Source organism: Diceros bicornis, chromosome 9 (assembly GCF_020826845.1).
Source record: "Diceros bicornis minor isolate mBicDic1 chromosome 9, mDicBic1.mat.cur, whole genome shotgun sequence".
NCBI classification, from domain to species: Eukaryota; Metazoa; Chordata; class Mammalia; order Perissodactyla; family Rhinocerotidae; genus Diceros; species Diceros bicornis.
The window spans coordinates 4287085-4303738 of NC_080748.1; the positions used below are offsets into that span (position 1 = coordinate 4287085).

Here is a 16654-nt window from a genome sequence, read left to right on the forward strand (position 1 = left end):
GTTTACTAAAAGTTACCTATAACACTTTATTGTAGAAACCTAATTTTGTTTAAGATAACTTTTGGATTTACACTAAAAATAATTTTACCAAGTGACAGGCTGTGTCTCTAATGTCCAAAAGATAATGAAACATATTTATAACTTTATGTTCAAAATGCACTGATTATTTAACTTGAATTTTAAGGAAATTTCCATGATTAATACCCTATGGAGATTTATCCTTCTCTTGAAGCCATCTAGATGTTCAAATGTTCCTAAAAAATACAGGTCATTTTATTACAACCAATTTTCTCTACATGTTAAAATTTTGCCTTGTCCACTCAGAGAAGAGGACTCGATTTGGAAAGTTAAAGTTCCACTAATAAAGCTTCCACAAACTGCAACGAACATAAAATGTAAGGGTCAAACTGGAAAGACAACATACACACACGTCACTTATTTGTGTAAAAATGTCTCCCCCTAAGCAAGGCGTTTTGCTGGGAAAAAATCCAGCATCTAAATACGAATTGCAATAAATGCTGTATAACTTGACACTGATGGAATTCACCACAAAGCACACAGCAAAACCTAACAAAGTATATATTTCGTCCTCTAAGTGTAAACCCTCACTGTCCAAATTTTTAAAAACATGAGATGCACAATTTTTGCATGGTATTGGAAAGCTTTTTAATATTAAAATTAAAAAGGAGTAAAACATACACTATTCTAGTATTAAAATGCATAAATAAAATATAAAATAGTGTATAATTCATTCTTTCCCCCCGAAAACGTGAAAACCTCCAGAATGTTGGAAGGAGGGCCCGACACACATTAGATTAGATACCTGACAATTGAACACCGTCCCAATATTGCAGTGTGGGCACCCAGGCAGTTTAAGGTAAACGGCGGGCTGCGGGGAGGTGAGAAATAACGTGGTTTACCGTTAGACTCACGGAAGTCTGGGTGAAACCAAGGAGACGACGGGGGCAATGTTTTAAGACGCGAGTCCGCTGGTCGGTCCTCCATGCCCAGGGAAATTTCTGGCGGGACCGAAGCTTCCGGCCCACGTTCATATCCAGGTCATTTCCCTTAGAGCAGTTTGGCCTGGAAGACTCCTCAGCCCAACGCCGTGCCCGCCCGTAGCCTTCCCGGGGCCGGCCACCTCACCGTCCGGGGTGGGCCACCGTAACCCGCCGAACGCGGCCCGCGAATGGGAACGGCGGGCCAGCCGCCGGGCGGGAGAGGACGGCCCCCGGGCGGGGAGCGGGGCGCCGCGGCCGGCTCCCCTCGCGGCCCAGGCGGGACACTCACCAAACGGATGAAGCCGAAGCCGCGGTCCCGGTTGATGAAGACCTCGCTGGGCTCGCCGTAGCGTTCGAAGAGCCTCTTGAAGTCCTCCTCGGTGATGTCCGTGGGCAGATTGCCCACGAAGAGGCGGCAGCGCTGCGTGTACGTCTTTTCACCCGGCTTGAGGAAGCTCTTGATGTCGATGGTGAAGCCCATCTCCTCGTCCGGGTGCTCCTCCGGGGGCGCGGGCGGCGCCGGCTCACCGGACAGCGCGAGCGCCATGGCGGCCGCCGCCTCGCTCTCCCCCGCCGCCGACTCGAGAGCGCGAAGGCGGGCCGGGTTCTTCTCGATGCGTACTTGCTTCAGGTTTCCTCTTAACATCATCTCCGTGAGCTCCCTGCCGACACAGGCCTGCAGCTATAGCTGCGCTCTGTGTATACTCTGTGGATGGAGTAAGGACGGAGAAAGACGGCGGCGAGATCGCCAAGCTACCAGCCCTGCCTGCCGAGACTCAGCGCCGGCAGCAGCTGCACGTTCAAAATGGCGCCGCTACAGGCCGCAGTCAGAAGAGACGCCGACTGCGAGTCCCGCCCCTCGGCCAAGGCCGGAGCCGGAGCCAACGCGCCTGCGCACTCTTGGCGCAAACGGCGCCTCAGCGAGCAAGCGCATGCGCACAACATTGCAAGCGTTACCGGTCCAAGCCCTCTTATAGGCTCAGAGAAATGCGGTTTCCCGTCCCCCGTAGTTACAGAGACTGTTGGTTGTACTTACCGGAAAAGTTGTGTGATGTGTGCGGCAGTGTGTGAAAATACCGTGACTTGGGGAACATCCATGTTCTTTTAGCTATCCAGTTCAATTTTCAACAACTACAGGAAAATCAGAACCTGCATAACAAGCAATACACAGAACTGAATAACAAGATATTTCCCAATAATTGAAACAAGTAAAAACATTTTTTCTGCCCGTTTCAAGAGCAAGGTTTTTATTATATTTCCTAATGAAACAATCCAATTCTATAAAATAATTGTGCTGTTGATTATTCACGTCAGAGAAGGATTCCATGAAATTGCTTATCCAAGTCGTACAACCGGACCATGAACTTCTATGGACCATACTCTATGACAAGGGTCAAACTTTTCTGTAAAGAGCCAGATTGCAAATATTTTAAGTTTTGCAAGCCATATAATGTGTACTGTGGGGGAAGAGGGAGAATGCCCCTCTGCCCTTTCCCTTAAGGTTTTTATGGCTGGCCAAATAATTAACAAGACAGGTTAGCAGGAGAAAATAATACCAAGTTTAATAACCTGTATACATGGGAGAAAGCAGGGACACTGCGTTTCTCAACACAATAGCAGAAATTCTCTTCTTAAATACTATGTTCAGCCAAAGACAAAGGAGGATGTTGGGGGTGGGGGCAGTCAGTTACAGGAGATTACCACTAAAGCACTGTAAACAAGAGTAAGGTTATTATGCAGATTTAAGGCCTCACTTTCCACATTAAGTTTCTAGAAATGAGGCCATCCCCCCTCTTCCCAAAACATAGAGGGAGATACCTTTACAAATGGAGTTTTCCCTTGTAAATGTAAATGTTTGTCTGACACCTCCTCGAAGGGCCATCCAGAGAATGTGGCCAGAGAGACAGAACTTCTGATAAGATGGGCTTGTTGGTGCCTTCCCTATTGTAACATCTATTTTACATTATATTACAGCCATCAGATAGAAGATCTGTTCCAGGAAGGAGTTACTATGTCAAATTCTTTAGGCAGTTAGTGGGGGAGGTCAAATGTCCATCAGAGAAAACAATCAAGGTAAAGAGATATATTTCAGGGTGGCCAAGTCTTGATCTCCCACAGTACTAAACTACTCAATTCTGCCCAGTACCATTCCTGGCACATACTAAGTCTTCAATGAATGTTAAAAAGAAATGAATATGGGGCCGGCCCCCGTGGCTTAGCGGTTAAGTGCTCACACTCCACTACTGGCGGCCCAGGTTCGGATCCGCAGTGCGCACAGACACATTGCATCTCCGGCCATGCTGAGGCTGTGTCCCACAAAAAGCAACTAGAACGATGTGCAACTATAACATATAACTATCTACTGGGGCTTTGGAGGAAAAAAAGGAGGAGGATTGGCAATAGATGTTAGCTCAGAGCAGGTCTTCTTCAGCAAAAAGAGGAGGATTAGCATGTGTGTTAGCTCAGGGCTGATCTTCCTCACACACAAAAAAATACAGTCACTCTGCAAAACAGTTCAGCAGTTTCTCATGAATTAAACTTACCCTTACTTTAGAACAGCAATTCCCTCCTAAATGTTTATCCAAGTGAAATTGAAGCCAGGCACCTGAAGGTCACTGTAAATCTTCAATAAGAACCTGATTACCCTGGGGCGGGCCTGGTGGCTCAGCAGTTAAGTGCACGCGCTCCGCTGCTGGTGGCCCGGGTTCGGACCCGGGCGCGCACCGATGCACCGCTTCTCTGGCCATGCTGAGGCCGCATCCCACATACAGCAACTAGAAGGATGTGCAGCTATGACATACAACTATCTAGTGGGGCTTTGGGGGGGAAATAAATAAATAAATAAAAAATCTTTAAAAAAAAAAAAAGAACCTGATTACCCTTGGACCTTGTTCCCAACACAGACACTAATGAAAAGAAGTTAATCTTGTTAATTTGCTGTTTTCTTGTTTAACCTGAGGGGTGACTCAAAGGTCACAAGGATTTATAAGCTTGTTTTGCAGAAGAAAAAGAATATCTTCAAGGAAGTTTCAATCACCAGATAACCAGCCCCCAGCTGCTGTGGATGCCTACAGGTCAAATTGCCCAAGGGCACATCTGGAGTGAAAGGAACTGGTGTTTCTCCTTTGTTTCTCTGAAACTCCTCCCAAGACCCTTAGCTCTATAAAGAACCCCCCTGCTTTCTTCTTTCCTTAGGGTGGATTTGAGAGAACCTATTCTCCCACCTTCTTGTTTTGGCCAATTTGAATAAATCTTTTTCCATCTCCAAGCACCAATGTCTCAGTGATTGGCTTATTGCACATCACATCGGGCACACAAATTAGAGATTAACAGATTTGGTATCAAAATGAAAACTTGTATTCACACAAAAACCTGTATGCAAATGTTTCTAGGGGCTTTATTTGTAATCAACAAAAGCTAAACAACCCAAATGTCCAATTGGTGAATGGATAAACAGTGGCACATTCGTATAATAGAATATACTGACAAGAGATTTTCACATATTGAGGTTTATGGGGTAACTGTTCAGGTTCAAAACTGATTCAGCTTGAACTATAAAGCCTGACTTATGGCCTATAAAACATACACTGTACATCTCCTTAACCATTAAAGAATGCACACCCTTAAGATAAGAATGCATACTTCTCCTCCTATGCTCTATTGGTAATGCCTGGATTAGTCCCTTTCTGGACATCAGGGTCATGTTGACCTGCTAATTTGCAACTAAATACCTCTTTGGAACTTTGATGAAAATGAATCCTGGGTGTGTTTAATGTAGTTCTTTGTTCTAAAAAGATATAAGGAATGAACTATTGATACAAGCAACAATTCAAAAGGCTACATACTGCATATATAACATTCTGGAAAAGGCAAAACTGTAGCTATAGAACACAAATCAGTGATTTCCAGGAGCTGGGAGGGAGGAGGGGTTGACTACATAGGGACACACAGAAATTTTTGGAATGATGGAATTATATCTTGATTATAGTGATAGCTACACAATTGTATGTTTTTGTCAAAACTCAGTAGAACTGTGTACTAAAAGGGTCAATGTTACTGTATTTAAATTACACCTTAAACAAAAAATTTTAAACCATCCAAAAATTACAAAAAAATAATCAAGACTAATTCCTATGTTTTTCTTTTTTCTTTTTTGTAAGGAGACTGGCTCTGAACTAACATCCATTGCCAATCCTCCACTTTTTGCTGAGGAAGATTGGCTCTGAGCTGACATCTACGCCCATCTTCCTTTATTTTGTATATGGGATGCCACCATAGCACGGCTTGATGAGCCGTGCGTAGGTCTGAGCCCAGGATCCAAACCCGCAAACACCAGGCTGCGGAAGCAGAGCATGTGAACTTAACCACTACACCACCAGGCTGGCCCCGACTAAACCCTGTTTACCTCAGTTGCCACCCAAATTGTAATCACCCAGACTCTAATCCCCATAGAGCTCTGTAAATTCCTCAATCTAACCCAATTCCCCCCACCCCTTTCAGTTGCTCCAAAGCCTTCTACTGAATGCTTGGAAACTCACTCTCTGTCATCAGCAAAATCCTCTATCCTTAATTTTTACTCTGAACATCCCTTCACCTTCCTGCTTTAACTGGAACATGGTTCTACTCTGAAGACTGCTTCCCCTGCAGCCCTCGCTAGAAGTGGATGTGGTTTTTTTCCTACATCCCATGTGTTGCTGGACTTGAGGATGGGATACATGACATTCACCATGATCCTTTGCAACTTGGAGACCACTTCCCCTCTCTCCTTAGACAAAAATCCCAGCTCCAAAAAGATCATGCCAATGTAAACTCCCTCTCTCCCTCTTTTTCACCCCCCACTCTCCCCCTGTAATAATGTAAGTGATAGAATACAGTAGATAGTTGTACGTCATAGTTGCACATCCTTCTAGTTGCTGTATGTGGGACGCGGCCTCAGCATGGCCGGACAAGTGGTGTGTCGGTGCATGCCCAGGATCCAAACCTGGGCTGCCAGTAGCGGAGCACCTGCACTTAACCGCTAAGCCATGGAGCTGGCCCCTGGTCTGCTCTTGATAAGAGATTGTAAAGGTTTTTGTTAACCTTTTAAAATAATCTGCCAAAGGGCCAGCCCTGTGGCATAGTGGTTAAGTTTGGCATGCTCTGCTTTGGCTACTTGGGTTCACGGGTTTGGATCCCATGTGTGGATCTACACCACACATCAGCCATGCTGTGGTGGTGTCTCACATACAAAATAGAGGAAGATTTGCACAGATGTTAGCTCAGGGCAAATCTCCCTCAGCAACAACAACAACAACAAAAATCTGCCAAGAAACAAAGATTCTGTGTTTTGTCAAAATAATTTCCTATGTTGTCTTTATCAGGTCTGTGATTACTTAAGACAGCTCAATCTTGTCTGTCAAAAAAAGCTAAATTTTGGGGCTGGCCCATGGAATAGCAGTTAAGTTCATGCATTTGTGGGAGATCAAAATTGGCCACCCTGAAATATATCTCTTTACCTTGATTATTTTCTCTGAAAGAAACTTTAACCTTCCCCTAAACTTATGCCTAAAAGTGACAGACTGGGGGGGTTCTTGCTGAGCCCATTCTTTTCAAAGTTTTGTTTACCAAAACATTGACATTTATAAGGGAAATCTCCATTTGTAAAGGTACCTCCCTCTCTGTACAGGGAAGAGGGGAAATGACCTCATCTCTAGAAACTTATCAATGTGGAAGGTGAGGCCTTAAATCTGTATAATAACCTTACTCTTGTTTACTGTGCTTTTCTGGTAATCGCCCATAACTGACCGCCACGCCCCCCAACATCCTCCTTTGTCTTTAGCTAACGATAGTATTTAAGATGGGAACCTCCACCATTTTGTTGAGAAACTCAGTTTCCCTGGTTTCTCCCATGTATACCTGTTACTAAACTTGATATTATTTTCTTCTGCTAACCTGTCTTTTAATTATTTGGCCAGCCATAAGAACCTTGGGGGAAAGGGTGGAGGGGGACTCTCCCTCTTCCTCAACACATTCCACTTCGGCAGCCTAGGGTTTGCCAATTCAGATCCCGGGCACGGACCTACTCACCACTCATCAAGCCATCCTGAGGTGGAGTCCCATATAGAAGAGCTACAACTCTACAACTATGCTACACAACTACACTGGGGCATTGGGGAGAAAAAGGAAAAAGGAGAAAGATTGGCAACACATGTTAGCACGGGGCCAATCTTCCTCAAAAAAAAAAAAACCTACAGTTCTTTTTTTTACAACTATTTATTTTTCTGTATTTGCCTGCAAAGTCTTTAATTGTCACTGTGGTTTAATAGATAACTAAGTATTGTTTCACAGTAACCTAAGATCCTATTTGACCAAGTGTTTTAAAATCTTTAGATATTTTTGACAAACCAAATTCTAAATGAAGTCTTTTCAACATTGAACTAAGTTTGGCATTTTCCAGAGGCCTCCTGGAACATCACAAAAGAATTGTTTCTCTCCTTATTAAAAGGGAGATGTTAAACTTATAAGGCTAATTTGATATATTAAATTACATTGGAAGCATTGTAAGATAAGAATACTAAGCCTTCTTTATGTTGTATTTGCATAGGTATATGTTATAAGTGTTCCAGAAATTGTATGGAATTCCTAAAATTCTGATATATTGTGGTATAATATTATCAGTCATAATTCTGGTTATTATCATATTACAGATACAACCACATTTCTTTGTCAATTCAGTTATAATGAACTCTCACCAGATCTTTAACAATTAGCATCTTTAAGACTTTTCATAGTTATTGTTTTACTTTGATGCATTTACAAAACTGTTCCTGCAAAAGTGCTTCATCTTCAATGAGATTCATGGAAAGGATTTTTGACAAGTACAGGTTTCTGATAATTTTAAGTTCATAAGTTTGAACTGGGTAAGAATTTCCAAAATTAATTGGAAAACTGGATTCAAGCAGAGCAAGTATTAATTACATCGGACAGAATGAACTGAGAAGGATGAGTATAACTTTATGACTTCTTGTTTGAAACATTTCTGGTTCCTTAATGTTTTGTTTTTCCAGATTTAAGGAAACATTTTCTCTAAAGCTACCTAAGACTTTCAGCAATTTGGTGAAGTATACCCTTGTAAACAAAGAGGAAACATTTAGTCTTTATCCCTACCCGATCCCTCCAGAATTCAGAAACTCTTAAGTATTCTTTTCATGGCAATATAGTTAGTTATTTGCATACGTTCAATGATAATCTTTTCTCCTTGTAACAGGACAATTGGAAATATTGGCTTACTAAGTATTGACTACATAACCAATAAAGCCCCTTTGAAAAATTGGCCTGATACCTTGCATTCAAGGTTCCAACACAGGCCAAGATTAACGCAAACAAATTAATTTTACTGTGATTATCTTTGGTAAGAAATGGGGGTAATTGTAAAGAGAAAAATTATGTTTTCACCTTTCTAGATATTAGATTCTCGTCCTCTTAATTGTCTGTGAGGTTTTGTTATATACCTGTAAACTGGACTGGATCCTATATTCTTCTAATTTCCTCAAATATCTGGCTACAAATCTCCAAACTAACATTTCCAATTTTCTCCCACCTATCTGATTTGGAATCAGTAAGAACAAAAACTGCCTTGGAATTTCCTTTGAATGGACTATAACAGGTACTTGTCACTACCCAGATGGCAGCCAAACTTTAGGGACGTGAACTTTGGATACACATCTCACAACTGAAAAAGGCTCCTCCTGACATCTGGTCCTGAGCGAAAGCTGGAGACCTCCAAATCAAACTGACTAGGAAGAGCAGTAGCTGACCTTGATATGGACTGCTTCTGCTCAAGATACTGGATCAAGACTTCAGACTTTAACTAAACATGAAACCCTCTCTTCTTCCATTTTTTTTCCCTTTACTCTGGCATTAGCCTGGAAACATAACACCATCATCCATAACTCCCAGGCCATTGCTGGGAATGAGGGGGGGAGGGTAATTTGGAATTTAGAACAACTTTTTGTTTTGGGCTAGGAGAAAACCTAACTGAGCCCTGGCTTGAACAGGAAAATGCAACAATTCCTGTGAATGAATTCATTTACAGTGTCACCTTAGTGGAAGTGGTTTGTGCCACAACAGGATTTATCTTATCTGTGGTAGTTATCATTCCCCTTGGAACTATGAATTCCTAAATAGCTGGCATATAACCGGGCAATACCTTTTAGGTTATCTAACTGAACTCCTAGGTTTTCACAAGTGAACTAGGACATCTCATTGGCCGACTCCCCTGGATTTACATCTTCGAGTTAGAAAGGACCTACCAGGAAGCATTCATGACTCAGGATTTGCTTCCTTTGGCAGGGCCATGCTTCTCTGGTTAGGAACAAATGCAAATGGTGATATGATCAGTAACCTCTCCTTATCTCTTGAAGATATTGCAGAATCCATTGTTGAGACAATAGCTGCCCAGTAAAGATCCTTGGGCTTTGGGCCGGCCCCATGGCCTAGCGGTTAAGTGCGCGTGCTCCGCTGTTGGCCGCCAGGGTTCAGATCCCGGGCACGCACCAATGCACCGCTTGTCAAGCGATGCTGAGGCAGCGTCCCATATAAATTGGAGGAAGATGGGCACAGATGTTAGTCCAGGGCCAGTCTTCCTCAGCAAAAAGAGGAGGATTGTCATGGATGTTATCTCAGAGCTGATCTTCCTCACCAAAAAAAAAAAAAAAAAATTCTTAGACTCTCGGGCCAAAGTTGTTCTTGGTAACAGGATAGCCCTTGATTATCTTTTAGCTGAGCAAGGAAGTGTCTGTGCTGTGGCCAACATGACCTGCTGCACCTGGATTAACTATTCCGGGGAAGTTGAAAGTCAGTTACATAGGAACACTGAGCAAGCCACTTGGCTTAAAATGGTGACTCCTGGGGGCCACCTGGTGGCATAGTGGTTAAGTTCACATGCTCTGCTTCGGTGGCCCAGAGTTTTTGGGTTCAGATCCCAGGCGTGGACCTACACACCACTTGGTAAGCCAGGCTGTGGCAGCATCCCATGTACAAAAATAAAGGAGGATTAGAGGAAGATTGGCACAGATGTTAGCTCAGGGCCCATCTTCCTCACCAAAAAAATACATAAATAAAGGTGACTCCTTCAATAGGGTATTCCTTTGACTTATTTGCTTTTGATTAGTTTGGGTCTTGGGGACCATGGCTCCAAAGTGCATTCCAAACATTAGGAATTATCCTGCTTATTGTAATCATAATAATCTCCCTGTGCATTGTATCCTCTCAAAAGTTTTATATGCGTGTTTGCAGCCACCAACCATCAAGCAAATGATTACCCTAAGACTAGAACATCAGAAAAGGAATGAAGAGAATGACCAACTTAACTAAAGTCATAGTCTGTGAAAATCACAGGGATTCAGCAAAAAAAAATTCCAGACCTGTGAATATCACACAAAGGAGCAACAAAAGCCACAAGAACTACAGAGCAGTAGCTGAGAGTGGCACTAATGTCTTAAATTTTGATCACATCCTACAGTCACGCTGAGAGTCTGATCAAAACAGGGAATTGTGAAAAAGGAGATAAGCCCAAAATGAAGTCACTTGTGCTAAGCCCCACCAAGACTTTATTTTTTGTGTGAGGAAGATCAGCCCTGAGTTAACATCCATTGCCAATCCTCCTCTTTTTGCTGAGGAAGAGTGGCCCTGGGCTAACATCTGTGCCCACTGTGGGAGATCAAAATCGGCCACCCTGAAATATATTTCTTTACCTTGATTATTTTCTCTGAGGGACATTTCACCTCCCCCAAACTGTCTAAAGGAATTTAACTCTGGGTGTAAACAGACTGGCAGGGTCCTTGCTAAGCCCATTCTTAACAAAGTTCTGTTTACCAAATATTTACATTTCTAAAGGTATCTCCCTCTGTGTAGTGGGAAGAAGGGGGGATGACCTTATCTGTGAAAACTCTTATCAGGACGGAAGAAGACTTAAACCTTAAACCCACATACTCTTGATTACTATAATTCCTGTCTCTCTAGCCACATACTCTATAGGTGGTCCTGCAAAGCATTGTCTGACAAACATTTACATTTCCCTCTTTATGTAAATTGTCTTCTTCCCCTCTGAAATCCCAAAACACCACCCACCCCCAACATCCTCCTTTGTCCTTAGCTGAAGATAGTATTTAAGATGAGAATCTCTGCTATTGTGTTGAGAAACTCAGTTTCCCTGGTTTCTCCCATGTATACATGTTATTAAACTTGGAATTATTTTCTCCTGGTAACCTGTCTTTGAATTATTTGGCCAGCCAGAAGAACCTTAAGGGAAAGGGCGGAGGGGGATTCTCCCTCTTCACCAACAGTTTTGGCGCCCAATGTGGGGCAAAAATTTCACTGGCTGGACACTGCTTGCTCCTGGACTACTGCAGCAGAGAGACCTTGGACCCTGACAAGAGCTGGCAGGAGGTGAGAGTTCTTACCATGTCAGTCTCCCGGATCTCTGCCTGCGGGGTCCTATGGAAGTGAGAATGGTGAGTTTTCTCTTTCTAAATTTAGATTAACAGGAGAAAATATTGGTGAAGCTAGCTTCTTGGACTCAGCGACTCTAGTATCTGGTTGGGTACCCATTGGATAATTGATCCTTTTCCTCCCAGAAACAGTCTTTGTCTCTGTCACTCTTTTTGTCATTTACGCAGGCATCTCTATCAGCCTGTCATCTGGGCTTTTGTCTTGTTCTATGTCTTGGGAGCTTGGCTTTGTGACCTTTCTGGTCTCCACCATCCGGAAAATGTACGTACCAGCGTGCATCCTTGGCGGCCAGTCATACAGACTGGTGTTCCGAGAAACTCTCTTTGTCTGGCTGTGCCTGCTCTCAGGGAAGTTTGTCAGAAGGAGTCCCATTTGCTTTATAAGGGGCCTTTGTCGTCTCTTGTTGTGCTTTCTTATTTTTGGGAGTGAATTCTCCAGATCTCTTTTGGGGATGCCTCTTGTGTCCATAGTTAAAGTTTGGGATGAATTGCTGTTAAGGTTAAGATCCTACTCATCACTGTGGCCAGGCGATGGATTGTTTAAATTGGAAAAACTTCTAAATTGGGGAAAAAAGATTTTTGAGAGCTCTCACATAATTGTGTAATTGGTACCTAAGAAAAGGCCAGAAAAAGAAGGGAAAAATTTAACTAGCCTTAAGACCCTAACTCAGGGCCGCCCCGTGGCTTGGTGGTTAAGTGCGCGTGCTCCGCTGCTGGCGGCCCGGGTTCAGATCCCGGGCGCGCACTGTAGCACCGCTTCTCCAGCCATGCTGAGGCCCTGTCCCACATACAGCAGCTAGAAAGATGTGCAGCTATGACATACAACTATCTACTGGGGCTTTGGGGGGAAAATAAATAAAATAAAATTTAAAAAAATATTTTAAAAAAGACCCTAACTCAAGTTACAATTGAATTGAGAACTTGTAAAAGTCTAAGTGTTGATAAGATTATAAAGGTTGGAATGTTTGAGCTAATTTTATATAAAGAGGTTACATCAACTTTGCCTGAGTATGTTTTAAAATGTCTGACTGGGAATGCTTCCCTTGTCCAAAATTATAAAACCAAGAACTATTTATAAAAGTCCTAATGAAAACTATGTTTAGAGGTATAAGAGGTGATGAAATTTACATGAAATTTTGTAGAAAAACTGATGTTATTTCTATTACACAACTGGTTAAGAAAAATAGTAACTTTGATGGCTAATTTTATCTAATGTCTTATGAAGTCTTGTAGGCAATCTAAATAATTATTGGGAACAAGTAACTATATGTGAAAAAGATGAATGTTGGGTGAACTTTTAACAATAACTATGTGTTCTGGTGGTTACAGCTTCCAAACTCTTTTTGGTGACTTAAAACTTCAGAGTTTTGCTAAATTTTGTGATAAAAATTCATTGAGTATCTAGATCATTTCCAAATAAGATAAGATATTAGATGTTGATTGCTAAATATAGGTTTGTCTACTTTGGGCTTATTACAGGAAAACTAAAACGTGTTTTGGGTCTATTGGTAAACATGTCTTGTGTTTTATTAAAAGATTGTACTATAAAGTAACATGTTTCTAGAAGTTATGAAGTGTTTATAAATTTTCCAAGCCACAGAATGCCAATGTAAAAGAAAGTTTGTAATTGCTTACTTAGTTTTTACTTTGAAATTAAGGTTTCTAAGGGTTAAAATTTCTAATTAGTATATGTGATTAAAGTTACTAAAAATTAATAAGGAAAACAGCTCTGTACACAGGGAAAGTTATAAAAGGTTTGTGGAAGAGAGGTTATGGAAAAGGAATTTTACGCATGGTCAAGTTGGCTAGGATTAAAGTAAATCCAATTAAGTAAATGAGTTTTAATGTCAAAAGTAAGCTGGTACAAAATTGTAATTTGGTCTTCTTTCTCTCTCTCTCTTTTTTTTTTGTGAGGAAGATCAGCCCTGAGCTAACATCTGCCAATCCTCCTCTTTTTTTGCTGAGGAAGACTGGCCCTGGGCTAACATCCGTGCCTATCTTCCTCCACTTTATATGGGACGCTGCCACAGCATGGCTTGACAAGCAGTGCATCTGTGCACACCTGGGATCCGAACCTGTGAACCCCGGGCCACCGCAGCGGAGAGTGTACACTTAACCTTTTGTGCCCCCGGGCTGGCCCCTGGTCTTCTTTCTCTTAAAAGGATAATTTTTCTTGAACTTTTCATCTGAGAGGTTATGAAAGGTTTTTCTTTACCTTTGAGTAAGTCTACCTAAAAGACAAAAGATCTATGTTTTGTTAAAATAATTTCCTATGTTCAAAAGGACTGAGGTCTCTCTATTAAGGTTTTTTGACTATTTTAACTCTCTGTCTGCCCTTGACTATTTCATAGTGAGCATTGTTTTCATGCTTGATCAAGTGTTTACGATAAACTTTCTTAGATGATATTGTGTGGGTAAATGTTATTGATATAGGCATTTTAAAATTGTATAACACTACTGAAATTCTGATCCATCCTGGTTATCAGTCATAATTCTGGTTATTATTATTTAAAGTGTTGTATGTCACAAAATTAACCAAATTTCTTTGTCAATTGCCATTTTCGGGTCTTGTTTACACATAGTTATTTCTTTACCTCGATGCCTTTACATATATTTCATCTTCAGAGAAGTGCATGGAAAGAACTTTAACATTTAATGTGGAATACAGGTTTCTGACAAATTTTCTGATCATAAAACTGAACTGGGTAGGAAATTACAGAATTCTAACTGAGAAACTGATAACTTCGTGAAGATGCTAACAAAAAGATCAGGATCAAGAATCAACTACAGGGCCGGCTCCGTGGCTTAGCGGTTAAGTGCGCGCTCCGCTACTGGTGGCCCGGGTTCGGATCCCGGGTGCGCACTGAGGCACCGCTTCTCCGGCCATGCTGAGGCTGCGTCCCACATACAGCAACTAGAAGGATGTGCAGCTATGATATACAACTATCTACTGGGGCTTTAGGGGGAAATAAATAAATAAAAATCTTTAAAAAAAATAATGATAATATTAAAAGAATCAACTACACTGGACTGAATGAACTAATGAGGATGATTATAATTTTTATGATTTTTCATTTGAAATATTGCTGATTTTTTTAATGTTTTGTTTTTTCAGATTTAAGAAAAACTTTTTCTCTTTTCTCCTGAGCTAGCTATGACTTATAGCAATTTGGTAAATGATACTTTTGTAAGTAAAATTGAATCTTTTTCTCTCTACTTGATCCCTCTAGAATTTGAAAACCCTTAGTAAGTAAATATTCTTATTTCATGGCAATATAGTTATTTGCATAAGTTCAATAAGAATCTGTTCTCCTTATAAGAGGACACAATTGGAAACATTGGTTATATCACCAAGGCTGTGACTGGAACATCATATTTTTGATATAACCATACAGCTTTTGAGGAATGAAGATTGGACTTTATGGAATAAAGCCACGTGGAAATATTGGCCTGGTACCTTATGTTCCAAGCAGCACCTACCAGGATAAGTAAAGAATGTCACTTATCTGGCAGGTACAAGAAACCTTGAAATATTTTGGGGAAACCTCAAGAAGAGAGGAATTCACCCAAATCTGTAGGTACTGGAGGCAAGTCTGATGATAAAATCCTTGGCTTGGCTTCCCTGGTCTCGAGAGGTCTTTGAACTTCAATCTGAGGTTCCTTATAAAAGTTCCAGCAAAGCAGATTTAAAAGATCCTGTATGATCAATTGCTATTCTTGCTGTACTTATGTAAATAATTGGGCCAAATTTATTAAAACTAGACTTATTTTGCAAACTAGTTAGTCTGAATTTGGCTACTTTGATAAAAATGAGGGTGATCTTAGAGAAAAATTATATTTCAGTAAAAACTATAGTATACATTTGCGGATATTAGATCCTAGTTTTGTTAATTGTCTTTTGAGGCTTTTGTTTTATATCTGTTGACTGGACTGGATCCTGATTTCTTCTAGTCTCCTGAAATATCTGGTTACAGATATCCAAACTAACGTTTTTGATTTTTTTTCCCATCATTTTCATTTGGAATCACTGAGAACTGAACCTGCCCTTTTTCCTTAAGCCTGGCAAACTAAAGCTGATGAACTTGAGAGATTACCCAATGACATCATCAGAGACATTTTAAACTGCAAAAGATGCTTTGACGCTGACATCTAGAAATCTCCTTAACTGGCTGTCCTCTGAACTCAGAAACTGGTTTACAATTTGCTCCAACCATTAACCTTATTTTTCTTTTGTTTCCATAGAAAAGCTTCTTATTAAATACTCGATTGCTTACTTCCACAATATATAAGGCCTAACTTTGGGAGCCCACCTACATCACTACCTTCTGAAATGAACTTAATTGAACTGATCTATTATCAGGACTAAAAAATGTGTTCAGTGAAATGGAACAATCTACCAACTCAGCTTCTGGACCATGAAACTTCTTTAGGTTTCAAAAAGACTGTGAAACTTTTAGTTTCAAAGGCAGGACTGTGGGAGATCAAAATTGGCCACCCTGAAATATGTCTCTGTACCTCGATTATTTTCTCTGAGGGACATTTCACCTCCCCAAAATTGTCTAAAGGAATTTAACTCTGGGTGTAGACAGACTGGCAGGGTCTTGCTAAGCCCATTCTTAACAAAGTTCTGTTTACCAAATATTTACATTTGTAAAGGTATCTCCCTCTGTGTAGTGGGAAGAGGGGAGGATGACCTTATCTGTGAAAACTCTTATCACGGCAGAAGGAGAGGACTTAAATCTACATACTCTTGATTACTATAATTCCTGTCTCTCTGGCCACACATTCTATAGGTGGGCCTGCAAATCATTGTCTGACAAACATTTACATTTCCCTCTTCATGTAAATTGTCTTCTTCCCCTCTGAAACCCCAAAACACCACCCACACCCAACATCCTCCTTTGTCTTTAGCTGAAGATAGTATTTAAGATGAGAATCTCTGCTATTGTGTTGAGAAACTCAGTTTCCCTAGTTTCTCCCACATATACATGTTATTAAACTTGGTATTATTTTCTCCTGCTAACCTGTCTTTGAATTATTTGGCCAGCCAGAAGAACCTTAAGGGAAAGGGCGGAAGGGAATTCCCCCTCTCCCCCAACACCATCTTCCTCTACTTTATATGGGACGCTGCCACAGCATGGCTTGACAAGTGGTGCGACCATC

General features: G+C 41.3%; 2 protein-coding genes across 2 annotated transcripts in view; both read right to left on the reverse strand.

The window, feature by feature from the left end:
- PSPC1 (paraspeckle component 1) overlaps positions 1–1808 on the reverse strand; it is an 80153-nt gene extending 78345 nt beyond the window's left edge. Inside the window, exon 1 of the mRNA XM_058547801.1 lies at positions 1291–1808. Within this exon, the coding sequence (XP_058403784.1) occupies positions 1291–1650 (360 nt within the window). The 5' untranslated portion in view covers positions 1651–1808. The remainder of the gene's footprint in view (positions 1–1290) is intronic.
- ZMYM5 (zinc finger MYM-type containing 5) overlaps positions 1–16654 on the reverse strand; it is a 123287-nt gene that overhangs the window by 59074 nt on the left and 47559 nt on the right. The gene's annotated exons all lie outside the window — the stretch shown is intronic.